Here is a 19130-nt window from a genome sequence, read left to right as displayed (position 1 = left end):
GTTGTTGACCAGTACCGGATGAAAGAACTCGCGGATATCGTTGATCGACTGAGGAAAAGCCATGCACAAGTACTTGGCCAAGTAGACATGCTAAATCGGAAGGTCGAGCTAAACAGTTGTCGGATATCGGAGGGGCTGTCGTCGACAAGGGATGAGTCCGTGCTGAAGATAGTGAACTTTCTGCGCCACCGCCTGGAAGTCGCAGTGCAGAAGTCGCTGCGTAAGCCGTCAAGTCATATTGAACAAACGTCGGCCGACAAAATGAATATAGGGACCTTAGGGGGTATGACGCAGAGCTTCATTCGGGTCGTTGCGGATTGCGAGCTGGCAGATTTTGAGTTGATAGCGAGGAATCTATACGGCTGCATGGTCGAGGACTCGACATTGCGTCTGGTGTTCTATCCTGAGTATGCAGAGACACAGGGCCCGTCCGGGACATCGCAGACATTCTACATACTGTTCAATCGCATGGCAGGGCTTTGTTCATTTCTGGGATTATACCATAAGGCGGACCGTCTCGCGATGTTGAAGAAGGAGGGCAGTGCGGGGGTCAGAATGTTGAGGCTGATGGGTACGTATGTATATTCGAGCGATGTCGGGGCCCCCGCTGCAGTTTTTGTAGGGCACAGTTGCGGAAACACCTTCGAAAGGGATGTTGCTAACCCCGGGAGCGGAGAGCTTGTGTTGTTCAGGAACAACCGCATATGGGACTCGGAAAGCAAGACCTTCGATGCAGGCCTGCGTTGTACTAGGCGGAGGCCGTCCATAGTGGAAGACCCAAATGTGTCAAGCGCAGTTCCTCTGCCCCGTCGGGCTTTTCATTTGGTGTGGCGGAGAGCGGAAGAGGTTTCCGGGCACTGGTCTAAGAGGGACAGGAAAAGGAATGTTCGTGTTCCAGGGCAGCTGGCAGTCGTGATGCCATATGTGATGTTTGTGGGGGACTCGCATTGCGCGGACGCGCGTCGAGAGCTGAACGAAGATGCGATGAACGAAATTGTCAGTCCGGGGCACCCGGGAACTGTTGGTCAACAGGATGTGCCGGGTTCACCCAACACCGCTGGCGGTAATGTATAGTAATGTAGTTTAAGGCTACTAATAAACGACGATGCGATACATTTACACTGAAGCGATCTCGAGCAATGAACTAAGCTCCTTCCCATTTTCCACACGTGGATGGCCACACTATGCAGCTTCAAAGTGTTGGTGCGCACCAGTACAATATCAGCCTGGATCTAGTAGAAACTAACAGATATCCGTCCTATACTATATTTTACATTAAAAATGGCTCATCAAGCTAGACCAGCGGTAGGTTTGATACGATCAGAAAAGTGTGCTGCGCGCGCGCCAAAAAATCTAAAACAAATTTCGAACCACTAAATCTACCGGGCCATTCTAAAAAATCATTTCAGATATTGAAAATCTGACCTCGTAGTGCGTTGAAGAGCACACTTCACACTTACGTGAAGTCTGCAAGGTGATTGCTACGAACAGGATGAAGCTTAAGATCTCAAAATGCAGCTTCGCACAGTCCCAAACGCGACTGCTTGGACACATAGTCACCGGAGATGGCGTCAAAGTGGACCCCGAAAAGGTCAGCGCCATTAAGAGGGAGAAGGAGCCGTCCAATGCGACAGGGCTTCGTAGCTTCCTTGGTCTGGCGGGATACTACCGCCGCTTCATTCCTAAGTTCGCCGAGATCTCTGCTCCGTTACATGAGGCCACGTCTACTAAACGGACTTTTAAGTGGACGGCGAAGATGCAGGAGGCATTCGAGAAGCTTAATCTCAAGTTAACCTCCTCGCCAGTCTTGGCGTTCCGGACTTCGAACAACCTTTTGTCGTGGAGACTGATGCATCCTCGGTCGCCGTCGGAGCTGTTATGGCCCGACGAAAAGAGGACAGGAAAGTCCACCCGATCCAGTACGCAAGTCGCACGATGACGTCAGCCGAGAGGAAGTATTCCGCCTGTGAGCGAGAGGCCCTGGCTGTGATCTTCGCTTTGAAGAAGTTCCGAGTTTACCTGCCTTCAACACAGAAATTCACGCTAATAACAGACCACCAAGCCCTGCAGTATGCCTTTAAGAAGAAAGACATTCACGGGAGGTTGGCAAGGTGGATGGACATCCTAGCAGATTACGAATTCGAAATTAAGTACCGCCCGGGAGGAAAGAACGGTGCAGCTGACTTCCTGTCCCGCCTGAAAGCCAAGGGCGAGGATGGAGTCGACTCTGACGACGAGGGAGATCTTGTCTGCGGTGTTTCGGATCCTCTAGAGGCGCAAATGGAGTGGGAACCCCATTTTATTGACATTTCAAGGCACCTCGGGGGTATTGATATGAGGGAAGTGGATGTTCGTCGACGTCGGCTCAACCGCCGAAGCGCCAAACGTTTCATGGCTTGTAATGGACAACTGTTCCGTAGGACCAACAATGGATTACGCGCTATCCCGCCTATAGGGGCTCGCAGAAAGATCGTTAGAGCCATTCACGACGAAATAGGCCATTGGGATCTGCAAACGACGAAGAGATTCGTCTTGGACCGATATTGGTGGCCTGCCGTCCACCGAGACGTGAACGACTACGTTCGGGGTTGTGACGGTTGTCAGAAAGCCACACCAATTACGAAGTACAAGACCACCCTTCGATTTCCCATGACTTCGTTATTTGATACATACTCTATTGATTTTGCGGGACCATTGCCTCGTACGCCCTCTGGAGGGAGGTACATCCTTATTGCCGTGGAGCACCTGACTGGCTGGCCAATTGCGAAGGCCACTGTCACCTCGACGGCAGAGGAGGTGCTGAAGTTCGTGAAAGAAGAGATAATCCACTGTTTTGGGTTACTACGTGTCGTTGTCTCGGACAACGCTACTTGTTTCACAGCGTCGGTCCTGAATGCCTTCATGGCACGAAACGGGATTAAGTGGAAGACAGTGCTCGCCTATGCGCCTATGTCGAACGGACGGGCAGAGCGGATGGTCGGCACATTGAAGAGAGCAGTCCGTAAGATGATTCTCCGTGCCTCGCCTGCAATTGTTGAGTGGGACGATGCTTTACGTCAAGTCCTATATGGATATCGTCGCAGGAGGATGGCGGTGGGATTGTCCCCGTTCGAGCTGCTTTATGGGGTGTTGCCCAGGATGGCGCCTGAAGACCAAGAGCCTCTCTTCGAAGTCTGCGAGATCCGCCACTGGGAAATGGAACTCCTGCAAGCCAGGGCGATGCGGGCAACAAGAATAATCGGGCGCAGAGCTGCAACCACATTAACAGACGGTCGCGAAGCAACTTTCAATGTGGGCGACGAAGTGTTGGTCGCAAAAGGGGCTGCCCTCAGGCCCATGCAGAAATGGCCTATCGCCTTGTCGAAGTTCTATGGCCCATGCCGAGTTGCTCGTGCACGCCATCCGCGGTACACCCTAGTGTCGCCGCATCAACGCTACTCGAGAAGGGAGATACATGCCAGAAGGCTGGTCCTCGACAAGAGGCAACCGTTGCACTCTCAGTGAGGCAAATGACTAGGGATTTTACGCTTTGAATTGAAAGATAGTGAAATGCATATGAAGTGCTGATTACTTGCTACGAGTAGATAGAGAGTGGGTCATGGAGACAATGGGAATCACCAATGACCTCTAATGCTGAATGGAACTTCCCGAACCCCGCATCGCGGCTTTCTTGTGTGCTCTGCGGCTGCTTACGCGTCCAATTCTGCTCCGTTTCTTCTTGGAAGGGGTGACGAAGAGAACTTGGCGCAGTTCGGAGACGCCAACGAAGATCCCGTCGGCTCCAACGCATGCTTTGACCGCGCCGGCACAGAACCGAAGCGGAAACCCCTCCATACAATCAAGTACAATGGAATGTACTGTCGAGACGCAGATGCTGTGCACTATGTGGGGAAAGCCTTCTAAAGTCGCGACATAGACACCCGGGTCGAGCCTCAAGAGGAGTCCGAGAGATGGACTACGAAGACCCGACCCGCGGAGAGTGACTTAATCTTGATTAAGGTGTTTTGCAGCGTCATGGAAATCTCGGATTGGACGCGACGGGGAGCCGGTCCTCTCAAAGAGGAGGCTGTTGCGGACTTAAAGATCCCAGTACTTGACGGCAAGGTTCGGGACCCTAGTAGTTGGAGACCGTTGCAGACGGCGGCGGAGATGCACATGTCACTATTATCTCGGAACCGCACGGTCCCGTGTGTGGAAACGCGGTAGATCGGAGTCCGAGGATTGACCGCCCTGGAACGACCATGGATCATCTTCAGACTCCTGCCCGTTTGATCGGTGCAAAAACGGTCAATACTTAAGAAGCCACTAACTCGGTCTCTCCCACCAAACTGGAAGAGATCGTCAACAATCTTGTGAATTGTACTATTCCCGGTTCCGGAAATTGCTAGAGTGTAGAGCAAAATACGGTGAGGAAGGTTGGTTGCGGCGTCGACGCCATAGTACGTGTTTTCAACGTCGAGATAGATGGACTCAATATTCCACTCACCGTCGCCTATAAAACAGTACTGGTTTATGTCCGACAACGACTCTGTGAGACCAAGACTCCATATATCTTTGAGAGAAACCTCTTAACCTTGCTTGCGGTGGAGCAGGGCGGTAATAAGATCTCCTAGAAGGCTTTTGAACTCTTGTTCTGTTTCGGCGTAACGGCGATGCCCGCTGGCCACCCAAATGTGGAATATGGAGCCCGTCTTGGAAACCTTGGTTACATCTGTTCGAGATGAGAGCTCGAACATTAAATGGCGGCAGCTGGAGACGCGTGCAGCTTTCAGAGCGAGCTGCTTCCACGGACGCGTACCTCCCGTGCTCTTCGCCGCTGTCTGCTTGGTCCTCACCATCGTATTACGCTATGAGCGGGGCCAAAGAGGGCACGCAGGGACTGAAACCCCACCTACGTGCCTGTCAATTTGGTGGGAAACAGGAGGTCTAAGCTACGACGAGGCCCAAGGAGGCAACGCGGAAGAGCCGCGAGAGCTAAGCAGCGCAGGAAGCAGGAGGCCGGAAGAGCTAAAACGAGGCTGGGATGGAGCGAGAAAGGCGAACGGAGAGTGACAGCAGATACCAAAAGAAGGGAAGGGGGTCCGAGCCCCAGCTCTCTGTTGATATAGGCTGGAGGGTGAAGAAAAATCAAAATCAAAGGCAAAATCTGAGTGGCCCGGGCCCGTGGCCCCGCCTAAGTGGGGGGTTGTGTGACACGTGGTTGGGACCGGTGTAAGTAATTGGAAGTTTAAGTTAGTAATTGTAGACCGTGCGCAAAAAGAGTATAAATGTGGTGGTTTTCGGTCGTCCTGTACGGCCGAGGGCAGACACATCACAAAAAAAACACACACGGGTAAGACACCGGACGACGTACCCCGTTTTCGCCCCAACACTCCTCATAAGTGATATGAAGGACGTGTGAAGAGCTCTTACTATCTCAAAAAAAAGGTTGAATACAGTTGTTACAATCTAGAGCTAGACGATGGTAGCAAAATTCCGGCTGGCAAACATTTTGTGTGTGTGTACGGTGATTTGAAGTAGCCCAGTTTCAAAAGACTGCGAAACCAAATACCACGGCTTCTACTGAGCAATAGACAATGGATGTCATATCAACGAAAGGCAGAATGCGAGAAAACCACGTTACATTTCACGCAGTACGTCGCGAGCAGCAGTGTTAATAGAAAAAAGAGTGATTCTATGAGGTTCATGCGGAACAAGTGTGAAGGGCACTACCTACTAGCTCAAAACCCCTATTTGAATGGTAACATATGTTGCAAAATGCAACTGCACATACTGTAACTGTGTTGAGCTTTCTCATCTTTGCTTTATCCTGACTGGTACAGCCCCCTCTTCCTAACTAGAGGTAGGACGGGTGTAGCGGACACCACCATAGGCTTTGTGGAATGCTCAGACAAGCATGTGTAGGGTAGTGTGGGCATGGTCGATCTGGCGTTGGGGATGTGATATTGGAACTGAAAGTAGTTCATGTTGATTCGGGGCGGCACACGGGAAATGGTCTTCACCTTGTTGTTGATGCGAGTTGATGTTCGCTGACATGAACTCGCTTGCATCGGTAGTCCTACGAAGGTCGAAAGAGGGGCGGAGCTGTAGTCCCAAAGTAAGGGATGTCGCCAGTAAAGACAGCGCGGATATGAATGCAAGAACTCTGCCGGAATACCTACGTTATGCTCTCTTTGCACAAGTTGAGCTATCGAAATATTGATAATGTCGACAGCAAGGAAGGATCAAAAACTGCCTCTGATATGGACAACTTTCCCCGATCTCCATAGCTCTAGCTGGTGCTGTCCATGTCAGCCAGCTAACCCCTTTCCTTTACGTCTTGCTACCGACAATATGGCGAACAAGACAGACACCTACGCCCTGCACTCGCGCGGCACTGATCCGCAGAATCTCCTGGAGCCATCGCTCCGCCACAGCGTGTACCTCTCGCGCTTCTGGAACGAATCCTGTTTCGGCGTGACACTAGCCGACGTTGTTCCCCTCGCCGCTCGGCTTGACCGTATCTCTGCCGTCACCGCCCCTCCCACCCCTTTTCTCTGCCTCCTCCTCAAGCTGCTACAGCTATCCCCCCAGGAACCCGAGATCGCCGTGTTTCTTATGCAAAACGACTATAGATACGCGCGCCTGCTCGGAGCCTTTTACGTGCGGCTCGCCCTACCGCCTCCTGCGAGAACATCCCGTTGTTGGCATCACGCTGCCGCGCTTACCGCCCAGGCATGTCGTCGAGGAGAGCTTTGTGCAGCTGCCACCTCGACCTCAGCTTCTGCAAGGCTTGTAGGCAATGGGCGTCAGCGCGGATGCCGCGCATAAATCCGTAGCTGTGACACTTGGTCAGAAGATACCGTGATGTCAGGCTCGGTATACTGAAACGATGCCTCGAGCACGGCTAGCGCAGTGCACATGGAGAACTCGCCAAGCACTTCCGGAACGGGTTCCTCGCGAAACGAGAAGTGCCCTATCGTCAGCGTAGCTGTTTCTCCCAGCGCAATCATGGACCATGATTGCTCTCCGCTCGCTCGTAAATCATGTTTTTGCGCGCAATTGCGCGCAAAAACTGCCAGATAATGCTGCAAAATGAAAAAATCACCACTTCGGCCTTCTTCAGGCGACCCACCGATAATCGCGATCAACCATCGAAATCGAGATCCCCCATGCCTTCCTAGGGTCCCTGTAGCCCATCTCCATGCAGTGTCTCCCATTGTCTAAAGTCGTTTCTTCATGAAGAATCATCAAGTTTCTCAGTTTCTGCATGAATAAACAAGCAAAAAGCAAAAATGAAAAAACAACCCGAAATCGCGTTGCCGGGCAACAATGTAAGGCTGTGGGTCCCCACTGGGGACCCACAGCCTTACATTGTTGCCGAGCTGCAGGATTGGCCCATATGCACTCAAAGGATTTTACACGAAATTTGCGATGTACAGTAGTCACCAAATGATGCGCAGATGCTCATACTGGTGCTACATGTAGGGGTACGTGTTGGTTTTATTAGACCAACTTCGCAGAGGCTGTATGTGTGTATCCATCCCCCCTGCTAATGTTAGCACCGTTGTTAAAAACGAAACGGGGTAACATGTTACCGGGGATTGCGAAAGTGAAGTTTTTCCTTTTCTTCGCACTGTGAGCGTAGAGACTTTCACGTCCCATTGACATAGCCCGCTCCGCACCCCCTCCTGATTGTTCAAGAGGGAGCAAGCTATTCGCGCGTCAGAGGGACGTTGCACGACAATCCGGATTAAGGCGCGATCATGACAACCACGGATTGGGTAACAGGACTGGCCGGCAAGGCCGACGTCGACCTTCAGGATTTCGACAAAGGGCACTCGCTAGTCCGAGAATCGGGTTGGGTCAAGGGATCTCAGGGGAATAGAGAGAATTGGAAGCGGATAGTGCACATCCGTCGAGAAGGAGATGGCAAAAGTGACGGAACGGTTTATGCAGATGACGGGTTAAGCTGCATCATTCGAGTATCTGATTCGGATAAATGTTTCCGCACATATGAGAACGAACAGGAAATTACTGACAGGTATCTGGCCTCGTCACTTCTGGCGGCCGTGTCGGGAAGGTTGGCTTACAACTTGAGTGAAGGCATCCATACCGCACAATTCATGCAGCAGCCTAGGAAGTACGTGCAGGCCATTATTAATGCGACAGCAAGTGGCCAAGCCGTAGCGGAATCTGGCTGGCATGTCGTTCCTGTCAAGTTCTGTGACGTGGACAGGAAGGGCTTGGTTGAGTATGTGAGGAGTGATCAGTTGGGGAGTGATTTCCCAGACAGAGCCTACAGACTAGCGCTCGAGCTTAATGACCTGCCATCCTCGGACAGAGAGCCGATCTTCAAACTGGTCATTCGTCATTCAAGGCACGTAGCAGCTATTTCCAGAGAATACCACAGCGGGGAAGTGGATATCTATGACAGACAGTTCGTCTTAAATTACTTACCTTGCGGAACGGTGGTCAGGCCGACGGGATCTGCCTGTAAAGCATGCTACTGCACCACGAAGAGGATGGAGAAGATGTGGCAGGACACGGACATGAAGCGTAAGGCTAATCGTCAAACGTTCATGGATATCGAAGGACGAACGCACGTATTTTCGCGCAGGGCATTCTTCGGAAATATCTTAACAGTTGTTCTCGCATTGTCGGCTATCACCTACTACTTTACGGGGGAGATCGGCACTCCCAAGGATGATGTGGAGGTGTTAGTCACTGCTTTCGCGGCAGGTTCCGCCTTTTATGTGATTTATAATCACTTGTTTGGCTCTGGAGAGTCAGTGCGGGACGCCGTGAGATCCAGGAGGCCAGTGGGCGGGATTAGCGAACATGTCCCAGCAGCGCAGAGGGTTGCGTTCCTAAAGTGGGCCACCTATTTTGCAGACATAGGTAGGATACTAAGCCCTCAGGACTCTTGCGCGTTGACGGCAACTGCCAGGGGGGCATATACTATGGATATCAACACGGATGCGGACTTCGTGGAATCTATGGGTATGTTGTTCTGTAAAGATGCTATCATCTTCCCTGACAGCGAGGGTCTGGTAGTTAACCAAGTGTCACGGTTATCAGGGCTAAGATACCACACTGACTGGCACGAGAGTACCGGGTTATTGCTAACTGAAGTTGTTAGTCGAGGAGCTACTCTGGGTCAAAGGCGACACAAGCCCGAGCGCGATTAAGAGGCGTTCAGCATTGGACTTATCGAGCAGGATCGAATCTAGTATCAAGCGACATGTGCCTCCAGAACAGCTACAGGTATGGAGGGTCGTCACAAGTCAACTAGTCGACTGGGGGTATACGACCGGGCTACGAGAATTTCTTGACCGGCCTGGTGGGCATGAGAACTTAGAAAGAGCTAATTCAGATGCGGAGCACAGTATCGGGAGCAAGTGATCATCTCTGTTTTTTCCGAAACAGATTTCTTCCGCCCTGACTCCGTCAAACGTGCGTAACAGACTCAAGAGACAAAGCGTGAGTTGGAGGGACTTTGTCGGCCCAGAGTGGTCCTTCACTGGACTAGACAGCAGGTGCGGAGGGGGAACAATACACGGCGTACGCTCGGGACCTAAGGTCGCACCCGCACAAGTGGGCATTAAGTCTTAACAGAGTGGCGTCTCCTATCGGATGTTTCCCTCGCGAAGGCGTTGTCAGGGAGGACCGTGATGACGGAGCTCAGTGTGACGTAGGATACTGCACCGGCACCGCGCGACACGGTAGCTCTCCTACGCAGGGCAGAGTGGAGTGCGTGTCTGCGGTAGACAACAGGCCTAAGTTGTGACTCGGGCTATTGACGTAGCCGCCTGACGTGGACGCCCGGTCGGGACTAGCAGCACCCACGGATCCACGGCTTACGATCAGTGTCCGGTCTCTGACTTCCAAAATGCGTAAATGCGTGAATGCGTGATGTCTCTCTGAGTTGACGCTGGAGTCGCACGCCATGCCTGAGCCCGCGCGTAGCCGCTGGCGGTAACGTGGCCTCCACGGGTCCGAACACGCCGAGGCCACCTGTGTCTCGCTTGCCACCCGCGCAGCTAGTTCTCTCCTAGCTGCCTTCAGGCTAGCTTCTATCAGCTGAATGCTCCGTCTGAGCTCCCCCTCGTTCTTGTCGGGACACTTCGGTAAATTTGAATCACTATTCGAGATCCTATCAACAGTATTGTTCCAGAAGCTCACCGCTGCGTGACCCAAAACAATTTAGACTCAGTTCTTCATATATCAGGAGAATTCAGATTGCTTTGTTTTTCCACAACAGTGCTCGAGTCAGGAAGGCAACCGAGATACAGAAACTGTCGGACTTATGAGGTCTTGGAGACTCGAGATACTCGACAGATAATTGGTCACACGTCAGCCCAAAACGAGATCGAGATCGACTCGAAATAATAAGAAATTTACATTCAGTCTGTCGGCGATTAGCGCCGACGAGACTGAGTCCACCACATATACCTGGGTACGATCCTCATCACTAGCAGAGGAGGCAGTTGGGTTTATCGAAGTAAAGTGCATTTTATGCGTATCTTTGACAGAAGGGAAGAGACCCCTCTACCCAACATCCTGTTCTCCTTTTTCTCCACACCCCCTCCCGCACGAGCCTTTACTGCTCGACGATTGTACGACGAGAACCTCGTGCGCAGAGAGCAAAGAGGTTTCCAACGACAATCCGGATTCTGGATACTAATCTTCGCTCATACGTTTACCTTGAATCTACTTGTGCCCTGGTGGTTGACCACCATGGCTACTGCTACCCGTGCTCAAGTGAATGCTCGGTACCAGCGCCTCAAGCGATCTGCATCTATAGTAGAACCCACTACTGAACATGGAAAACAGCTACGGGACGTAGCTCTCTACACTCTCAACCTGTACCCCATCGCCGACGAATCGGCAAGTTCTGCGGGTGTAACTATGCCCCCTATTGATGAAGTGAGAGAAGCCATGAAGAGTTTGATGCCGTCACCTGAGGACATTCTAACTGTGGAACTACTACGCGCGCATTTGTTCCCTCTTGCTTTGTTACGGGATGTTGCCACTTTCTATGGATTTGGTGGTGTTCCTGAAGGTTTGAGCACAGCATTAGAACTGAGTTCTAGTGATACCAGCAACCGTTCGATCATGACACACGTTTGGTTTACAAACTTCTTAGGGTGCTCTCAAGATACTGTTCGCACCGCCGTGGGAACGTATCGTTGTACTCGGGGATCACCCAACCTCCTAACCAGACAAAGGAGTGCTGCAACTGAAGCACCCGTGTTTTTAACTGCAGGTGTCCAAGCAACACCACAAGTCGTACCAGCGGACAACAGGGACAATTCCGGTGACACTCCGTCTTCGATACCGAATGTTATTACCACTCCGAGAGGTAATGGAACTTCCCAGCATACTCATCATCGTCAAGCTATCAATGTTGCAGGAGCGGAACATGGCATTCGTAATGGTAATCAAACAAATGGTGCTGTCCCACCGTCTACGACTGTCGCAGGGGTCGAATCTTTCCTTCCGTATTCGGTAGATGTGAGAGAAGACACTCGAAAGGCAAACTATGTATTTCAGCACTTCAAGGATAACCGTTTTACCGGTGGCCTGACTCAGTCAATCGAAATGACGCTTCGCGACTACAACATATGTGCACGTCAACATCGCTTGTCTACTTCGCAAAAGGCAGACTACTTTGTTAACATTCTTAATGGACCGGCAAGGACATTCTTCTTCAACAACGCTAGAGATGATATGTCTTTTGAACAGATGGCAGAGATGATGGTGACAGAATTCAACAGCAACGCACGCCAAATCCAAGTATATGGAATACTGTCTACGTTAAGAATGAACAGTAAAATGTCGGAACATGAGCTATCCTCATCCACTGAGGGCTTGACTAAGGTTGTCAGCATGATCGAAGAAATGTCACCACAATGCCCTCCACATTTTAGATCTGAACCGCACAAGATCGGACACTTGCGCAACGCTGTATTGGGCTACTCTTGGTCGAAGACTCCCATAAGTAATATTGTCACTGCGCAATACTCATTCAATGGATTTATCACATCACTCCGTGAGCACATGCAACTTGAGGAAGAGATACTCAATGTCTCCAGGAGACCTACGGGTATCCGACATGCTTTCTCAGACGACATTTTCGTACAACAGTATGGCCGTAACCCGAAGTATGTGCAGAAGTACCCTCCGAGAGGAGAATTCAAGGGTGGACAACAATTGAATATTGGTCGCCCGGGCATTGCTTCTTCTCCCGCAAATCGTACTTTCGAAGAGAGCAGACGTCGGAACGAATGTCATAGATGTCGTGCTGCATGGCGTCCGGGACATCGATGCAAAGCCGGATCCATTCGGAATCAGGTGCGTCAGCGGATGGTCAATGGCGAATCGGCAGTACATGTCATGTCTGACTTTGTGGCAGCCCTGGAGGGAGAACTCACTCATGACCTGCCTGAATCAACGGATACCCCAAACAATTTGACACACGACAATGAAGCAACAGACCGGCACGTCCACTTCAGCAAGAACCCAGAGGAGGTATACCTGTTCGATTCATTAACGTCTGACAATCCTGTTCAGGATACTGCTGCCGTTGAAGAGGAAGATAAGGAATGGTTCACCCATCACTTATCATCATCCATGTCAAAGGGACATACTCCTTACGGCACAAACATCGATGAGCAGGATTTTTAACTCGGCGACGAAGTAATCAGCCTCAACTTCGCCGCCCAGCGCGATGGGCAGCCTCCCATCGCACCACCCATCCGAGGCGCAAACAATCTCCCGTCGATGTCGATGCGACTCACATTCATACAACGAAATTGAACAACTATAACCGTTGCCGTTATCAAGGCTTTTGTATTGACATTGGAGCACCGAAATCTGTCATAGGACATGAAGAGCTGACTTGGATATTCGCCCAACAAGACTTGAGATCTCCAAATCTCTCACAGCCACCGTTTCAGAACCGTTTCCGCTTTGCCGAAACCACTTTTGAGTCGCTTGGACAGATTACAATACCACTTAAGACACCCTTCGGTGTTGCTCCTATCAACGTGCAACTTGATGTCGTTCAAGCAGACATTCCAGCTTTACTTGGGATGGACATCTTGGACCGGGAATCCCTCATCGCAGACACTGTCGCGAATCGTCTGACAAAACGAAAAAGGATCGAGAATAAGAAAGGAAGGATATGTTACATTAATGAATGGTCTGTACCCCTGTACAGGACTAAAAGCAATCATGTTTTCGCCAAAATGTACTTCCCACCGAATATCTACTTCAGCAGAACACAACTTCAAAAACTACACAAACAATTCTTTCATCCATCAGCTCAGAAGCTGTTCAATCTTCTCCGCCGTGCTCGACCAGAAGAAGCTTCCCCTGGTACTCGGGAAACGTTACGGGATCTCGCAAAGAGGTGCTATCCTTGTCAAAGGGTTCAGAACGCACCATCTTGTTTCAGGGTATCTTTTGGAGCAGAGAATGTCCGCTTCAATGAGAGAATACTGTTAGATATCGTGTACATCGAAGGAAAACCAGTCTTGCATATTGTAGATGAAGGTACGCATTTCTCTGCAGCACAATTCCTCCCAGACGTCTCAACGAAGACAATATGGGCGACGATACTCAAATGTTGGGCGACAATTTACACAGGTCTACCCAACCGGATACTAGTCGACCAAGGGAGCGCATTTGGACCGCTATTCATCAATATTGGTGCTGTGTCTAATGTACAAGTGAATAGAACTGGGATAGAAGCCCACTCGAGTCTTGGACTCTGTGAGCGATACCATCAACCCCTCAGACAAACTTATCGGAAGATAATGATGGACCATCCGACTTCTGACCCCGACACCCCTTTGGCCTTATCAGTCAAAGCCATGAATGACACCCTGGGCCCTGAAGGACTTGTTCCATCTGCTCTTGTCTTTGGAGAATTCCCAAAGGTATATACCAAGTCAGAGACCCCAAACGAAAGAGCCGTCCTTGCGAGCCGGGCTAAACTGGCACATCTTGCAAGAACTCAGATGGAGAAACACATGGCAGAACTACGGGTGAAGAGGGCTCTGAAACATTCTACTCCACCAGCGTCGGACCGTGTCTATGAACCTGGAGACCAAGTGCTCGTGTGGAGGGAGAAGCAAGTCGACAACCGCATAGGCGAATGGTTAGGACCCTTTACGGTCCTTGCCGTGGACGAGACAAAGAAGCTTGCATTCATCCAGGATGTAAGAGTTGGAGCTGCGAGACCGTTTAATGTAGCACAATTGAAGCATTACCATGCACCAGAAACCATAGCACACTCCTTTTTCACACAGTTAGGTCAAGGTCTCAACTTCTTCTCCTCACCGAATGATCACGAAGTTCATCTCACCGAGATTCTTGACAAAGGTGATCCCCGATCTCGCTCCAAGAAAATGGGCGAGGCAAAGCGCAAGGAGATCAAAACTTTGCTCGAACGCGGTACCTTTAAGGTAATATTGCGTGAAGAAATCCCTCCTGACGGAAACGTCCTTCCCGGACGATTTGTACTAGCTCTTAAGTCAACTGAGGACGGGAACATCAAATATAAGGCTAGATATGTAATCGGGGGGCATCGAGACCGATTCAAGCACATGATGGTACACACGACATCAACTCTTCAGCCCCAATCCATCCGACTACTCCTCGCCCTAGCTGGGATACACGGCTTCAACATATGGACTTGTGATGTTCGCCAAGCATATCTCCAATCCGCAGAACCTTTGGCACGTGAAGTATTCATAATGAATACCGTCCCTGAGTTTGAGCTACATCCGTCGCAGTGTCTCCAACTTATAAAGCCCTTATATGGTCTGTGTGAGTCGGGAGATATTTGGCATGACACTTTGGACAAGCATCACATACAAGACTTAGGGATGAAAGCTCTCCGATCTGACCCAGCACTTTACGTCTTGATGAAGGATGGATTGCTCAAAGGCCTATCTGGAGGATATGTTGATGATCTCATTCGGGCAGGCGACACCTCGTTCAAAAAACTCTCTAAGAAGACGAACGAGAAGTTTGAAATGACAGAGGACCAAAGCTTACCTTGTATGTTCACTGGCTTTTCACTTAGTCGTGCAAAGGACGGTACCATCACACAAGAGCAACATGCGTATCTAAGAAAGCTCGAGGACTTGCCTCCTGACGCTTCCTTCTCTCATTTCCGTTCCATGAGAATGAGGCTGGCCTGGTTGGCCAACACAAGGCCAGACTGCCTCTTTGAAATATCCCAACTCGCCCAAGTGACCGCTGAGAAATTCGATACAGAAAAGGATGAATGTATTCGTCGACTCAATCGTGCTACTCGGTACGCAGTGAATAATCGAGTATCACTCAAAATTCCCGTCCTTGATATGAACACATTGAAAGTGATCGGCTTCTCGGATTCATCATTTGCGAATAATTCAGATCTCTCTTCTCAGCTTGGCAACATTTGTTTGCTTGGGGACGACACAGGTTCCGTTGTTCCCATACATTTCAAATCGTACAAATCTCGAAGAGTGACTAGGTCATCAATGGCAGGCGAAGTGATTGCATTTAGCGATCTTTTTGACGTCGCGGCAACACTAGCCAACGAAATGGGCATGATATTGTCAAAGCAAGTACCAATGCAACTCTTTACCGACAGCAAATCCCTCTTCGACATCATTTCCAAAGGATCCCGCACCTCAGAGAAGCGAATGATGTTGGATGTTGCTTCGGCAAGACAGGGCTTTAAGGATAAAACCATTTCTGATATTGGGTTTGTAAGAAGTTCTAACAACATAGCCGACGGTCTCACGAAGAAGATGAACCAAGCCGTATTGCGCGACGTAATTGAATCAGGCCGACTGGACGTTCAACCGGAACAATGGATTGTCCGAAAGGACCTCCCAAGCTCTGTTTAACAATGATCAACTTCTACAACTCCCTTACTGTTGGGTACCTTTGAGTCGTACAACTCGCGGACTTCGGCAACGTACAAGCCCTGCACACCGTCTCCACCACAAGCACGTAATGTATCCGCAGAGAGGTGCATTGGATGCTTCTCCTCGCTGTCCAGGACCCACTTCCGCGCACCATTTACAACAACACAGTGGTCAAGGTCGTTACCTGCTCTCATCCGCACAAGCCATACTCCATGAGATACATTAGCCAGCCACGTCAATTTCGCCTTCCTGAAATTTTCATCCTTGATTTTTCGAAAATTGAAATGCTTCGAAATTTTATGCAAAATACGCTGCAAATTCCCGATGGATTGGATCGGTACCTTGACTTTGTCCAGGAGAGTTGAAAGATGCAAGGCTGAGTCACAACCCGCAAGACAATTCATGGCGTTTACGATTGCTGCATGCACACATTTGCCCTTTGGACCACGTCTCATAATCAACTCCGAGTTGGACACGTAATAATTTTTAGCAGCCGAACTGAACACGCGGGCACCAGGGCCGCACTTACAGACAGAAAACCCAGGGTTCTCTAAGCACCAACGACGGAGACTGTTGCGGACAATTGTAGTCGCACGCCGGCAATTGCTTTTGTGAATGCCTGGATTGGGCGCCCGAGGAAGATTCCCACTGCTCCTTGCTAGAGCTGTCTCTGCGCGCACGGCGAAACGTACATCTTTCGAACCCGGCGCACGGTACGTGTCGATATTGATATCGAAAAAAGACTCGAGCCCGTTCTGGTAACTGGATGCCCCGTAAAACTCCCCGATTTCCACTCGTCGGTTTGTGCCTGGAACTTCGGTGTCATCTCCGCACATGATTTTTTCGACAGAATAATTTGTCGTTGCGACGCCTTTTCCCTTCGAACCTGCCGCAGCCTGCCCCTGTTGCTGGGGCTGCATTACACGCATGGTCGACGACTGTCGCCAAGGGACTGTCGGCGTCACCGTTGATTCAACAAGGAAACAAAAGTCTAGCCCGTGCCCGAGCCACAGTCACAACCGATACGCAAAGGAGATGTGGCGGACGAGGAATGAAAATTGAGGGAGTGTCGGACTTATGAGGTCTTGGAGACTCGAGATACTCGACAGATAATTGGTCACACGTCAGCCCAAAACGAGATCGAGATCGACTCGAAATAATAAGAAATTTACATTCAGTCTGTCGGCGATTAGCGCCGACGAGACTGAGTCCACCACATATACCTGGGTACGATCCTCATCACTAGCAGAGGAGGCAGTTGGGTTTATCGAAGTAAAGTGCATTTTATGCGTATCTTTGACAGAAGGGAAGAGACCCCTCTACCCAACATCCTGTTCTCCTTTTTCTCCACACCCCCTCCCGCACGAGCCTTTACTGCTCGACGATTGTACGACAAGAACCTCGTGCGCAGAGAGCAAAGAAGGTTTCCAACGACAGAAACCGTAGATGCGAACCTACAGTAAGCAGAGATCCGTCCGAGAGGCTGAGACTTGCTGCTTGCCGTTTGTACAACAGGGGGGGGGACTCCCATTAGCCCTTTTTAATGTGCCACTTATACTAATGCCACCCTCCCACTGATGCCGGCAGACCCACGAGCATGAAAAAAGTGCCACGTGTCACACGGGTCCGGGAGTTATGCTGCAGTGCGTCCGCCGCACGTGAAAGCACGTGAAAGCATGTGAAAGCGGCTTCTAAGCCCTATCCTATTCACCGAACAGCGTTCACAGACCTTAGCTACATACAGATCTTAACTACAACGCAATCAAGTGATGAAGATGGGAGCGCAGAGGACGCGAGAGAGAGAAGGACTGTACCCTCTGTCGTTGAGATCGCAGAATTGTTTAGAGAGCTGGAAGTTTTGGCGGCTGAATGCCAAGTTTCAGACGCTCTATCGTATCTGAGGTCGGCAAAGCGGGCGTTCCTCACTGCAAAACTCGACAGAGATCCAACGCGGAGCAGGCAGACGTTAATTACCGAGTGCATGAAAAATAGATGTGACGACGTCACATATTAATGCCGTCTCCCAATAGTGCCAGTTTTGGGGTCTTGCACGGGGCGGCACTAATGGGTAGGTCCCCCTGAAGTTGTTTTTGGGAAACTGAAATGAGATTGTGGAAGACGTATGAAGGAGAAAAAGTATGAGGAATTATGTTTTTACACATTTGGCGGCAACATTCATTTGGCGGGTTCCAAGTGTCAGAGTAACTGATTAGACGAGTAGTCACTTTAATTAGCTTATCATTATCAATTCATGTTAAACTATGTAGGCTACATTTAGCTATCAACAATAGAGTCCCTTAAGGACGTGCCACCTACAATTCTACCTGTTCAGGGTGTAACCGTTTAGAGACATTTCATGGGTGGCGCAACCTCCCTTTTATGTCAGTGCGCCTACTGTTATTGTAGAGTCAATAGGACTATAAAGCCAGGTCGAAGACGCTACTCGTCTTCGACCTCAGCACATTGAACCAACCCGAATTACCCGACAACCTTCTCCCCTCTCGGTGTGCTCCCGCAGTTACGAGGCAATAGCCTGCTGCGTCCCCCTTTGCCCTGGTAACGCTGATTACCCCCCTTTTAGCCACACCCTCCAAACCCTCTCCGGACGGCCCCACCCGGTCGGTCTCCCGACACTGATCAGTTTAAGGGACCACCGCCCCATTTGGTCCTGCCCCGCTCCGCTGATAAGACCTGCCTTATTTCACCGTCGATTCAAGCTGTTTGCGGATCGTTAATAAGGCCGCCTTTTCGACTCCGCCGAATTGGAAATCAAGAATGTTTTTCTACTTTGTCTCTGACGTTTACTGTACATACTACTGTATAGTTTTACAGTAAACGTTATACATTTGGGCTACGGTACTACGTACTGTACGCCTGGCGCAACAGTGCAGTAGTTTATGGCACGTTTGAAGCGCCCTATCAATCACTCCGACGTTATACGAGAACGCCACATCGCCGCCGCCGCTGCTCGCATTAAGGCAACCGTAACCGCGACGCCGTTTCGCTCGCCGCCATCTACCCTCCCCGGCGCCACATCACCGCCACCGAATCGCTCGCCGCCAAGTACACCCTTCGCCGCAGTACAACTACAACACGTGGCCACTACTCCTCCCCGCCGTTCAGTCACCCCGCCGATCTCCCCCAGTGGGACAACCGCATCACATTCTGCACTGTTCAAGGCGCCTCGTCTGGTGGACATCGAAGCTACTGAAGCCTCGG

At 50.5% G+C, this 19130-nt stretch overlaps 4 protein-coding genes; 2 read left to right on the top strand and 2 right to left on the bottom strand.

Moving 5' to 3' along the window:
* Window positions 1-4568: 4568 nt before the first annotated feature.
* On the bottom strand, window positions 4569-4838 carry CHC_T00003890001 (hypothetical protein). Its single transcript, XM_005715086.1, has one exon. The coding sequence runs from the start codon at window positions 4836-4838 to the stop codon at window positions 4569-4571; it is 270 nt and encodes an 89-aa protein (XP_005715143.1).
* A 1366-nt stretch (window positions 4839-6204) lies between these two features.
* Window positions 6205-6810, top strand: CHC_T00003889001 (hypothetical protein). The gene has a single exon (XM_005715085.1). The coding sequence runs from the start codon at window positions 6205-6207 to the stop codon at window positions 6808-6810; it is 606 nt and encodes a 201-aa protein (XP_005715142.1).
* Window positions 6811-6849: 39 nt separating this feature from the next.
* Window positions 6850-6999, bottom strand: CHC_T00003888001 (hypothetical protein). The gene has a single exon (XM_005715084.1). It carries the CDS (start codon window positions 6997-6999, stop codon window positions 6850-6852), a length of 150 nt encoding a protein of 49 aa, XP_005715141.1.
* Window positions 7000-7745: 746 nt separating this feature from the next.
* On the top strand, window positions 7746-10134 carry CHC_T00003887001 (hypothetical protein). XM_005715083.1 is given in 2 exon segments: window positions 7746-9170; window positions 9171-10134. The coding sequence occupies 1 exon segment, from the start codon at window positions 7746-7748 to the stop codon at window positions 9168-9170; it is 1425 nt and encodes a 474-aa protein (XP_005715140.1). The 3' UTR covers window positions 9171-10134.
* Window positions 10135-19130: the final 8996 nt, after the last annotated feature.

Source organism: Chondrus crispus, genomic scaffold (genome assembly GCF_000350225.1).
Source record: "Chondrus crispus Stackhouse genomic scaffold, scaffold_204, whole genome shotgun sequence".
Classification (NCBI taxonomy): Eukaryota; Rhodophyta; class Florideophyceae; order Gigartinales; family Gigartinaceae; genus Chondrus; species Chondrus crispus.
This window is presented reverse-complemented; position numbering and strand designations above follow the sequence as displayed.

Bases quoted from the DNA above. Each gene is read 5' to 3' on its own strand.
- CHC_T00003890001 (XM_005715086.1), bottom strand. From the start codon at position 4,838: ATGGTGAGGACCAAGCAGACAGCGGCGAAGAGCACGGGAGGTACGCGT.
- CHC_T00003889001 (XM_005715085.1), top strand. From the start codon at position 6,205: ATGTCGACAGCAAGGAAGGATCAAAAACTGCCTCTGATATGGACAACT.
- CHC_T00003888001 (XM_005715084.1), bottom strand. From the start codon at position 6,999: ATGGTCCATGATTGCGCTGGGAGAAACAGCTACGCTGACGATAGGGCA.
- CHC_T00003887001 (XM_005715083.1), top strand. From the start codon at position 7,746: ATGACAACCACGGATTGGGTAACAGGACTGGCCGGCAAGGCCGACGTC.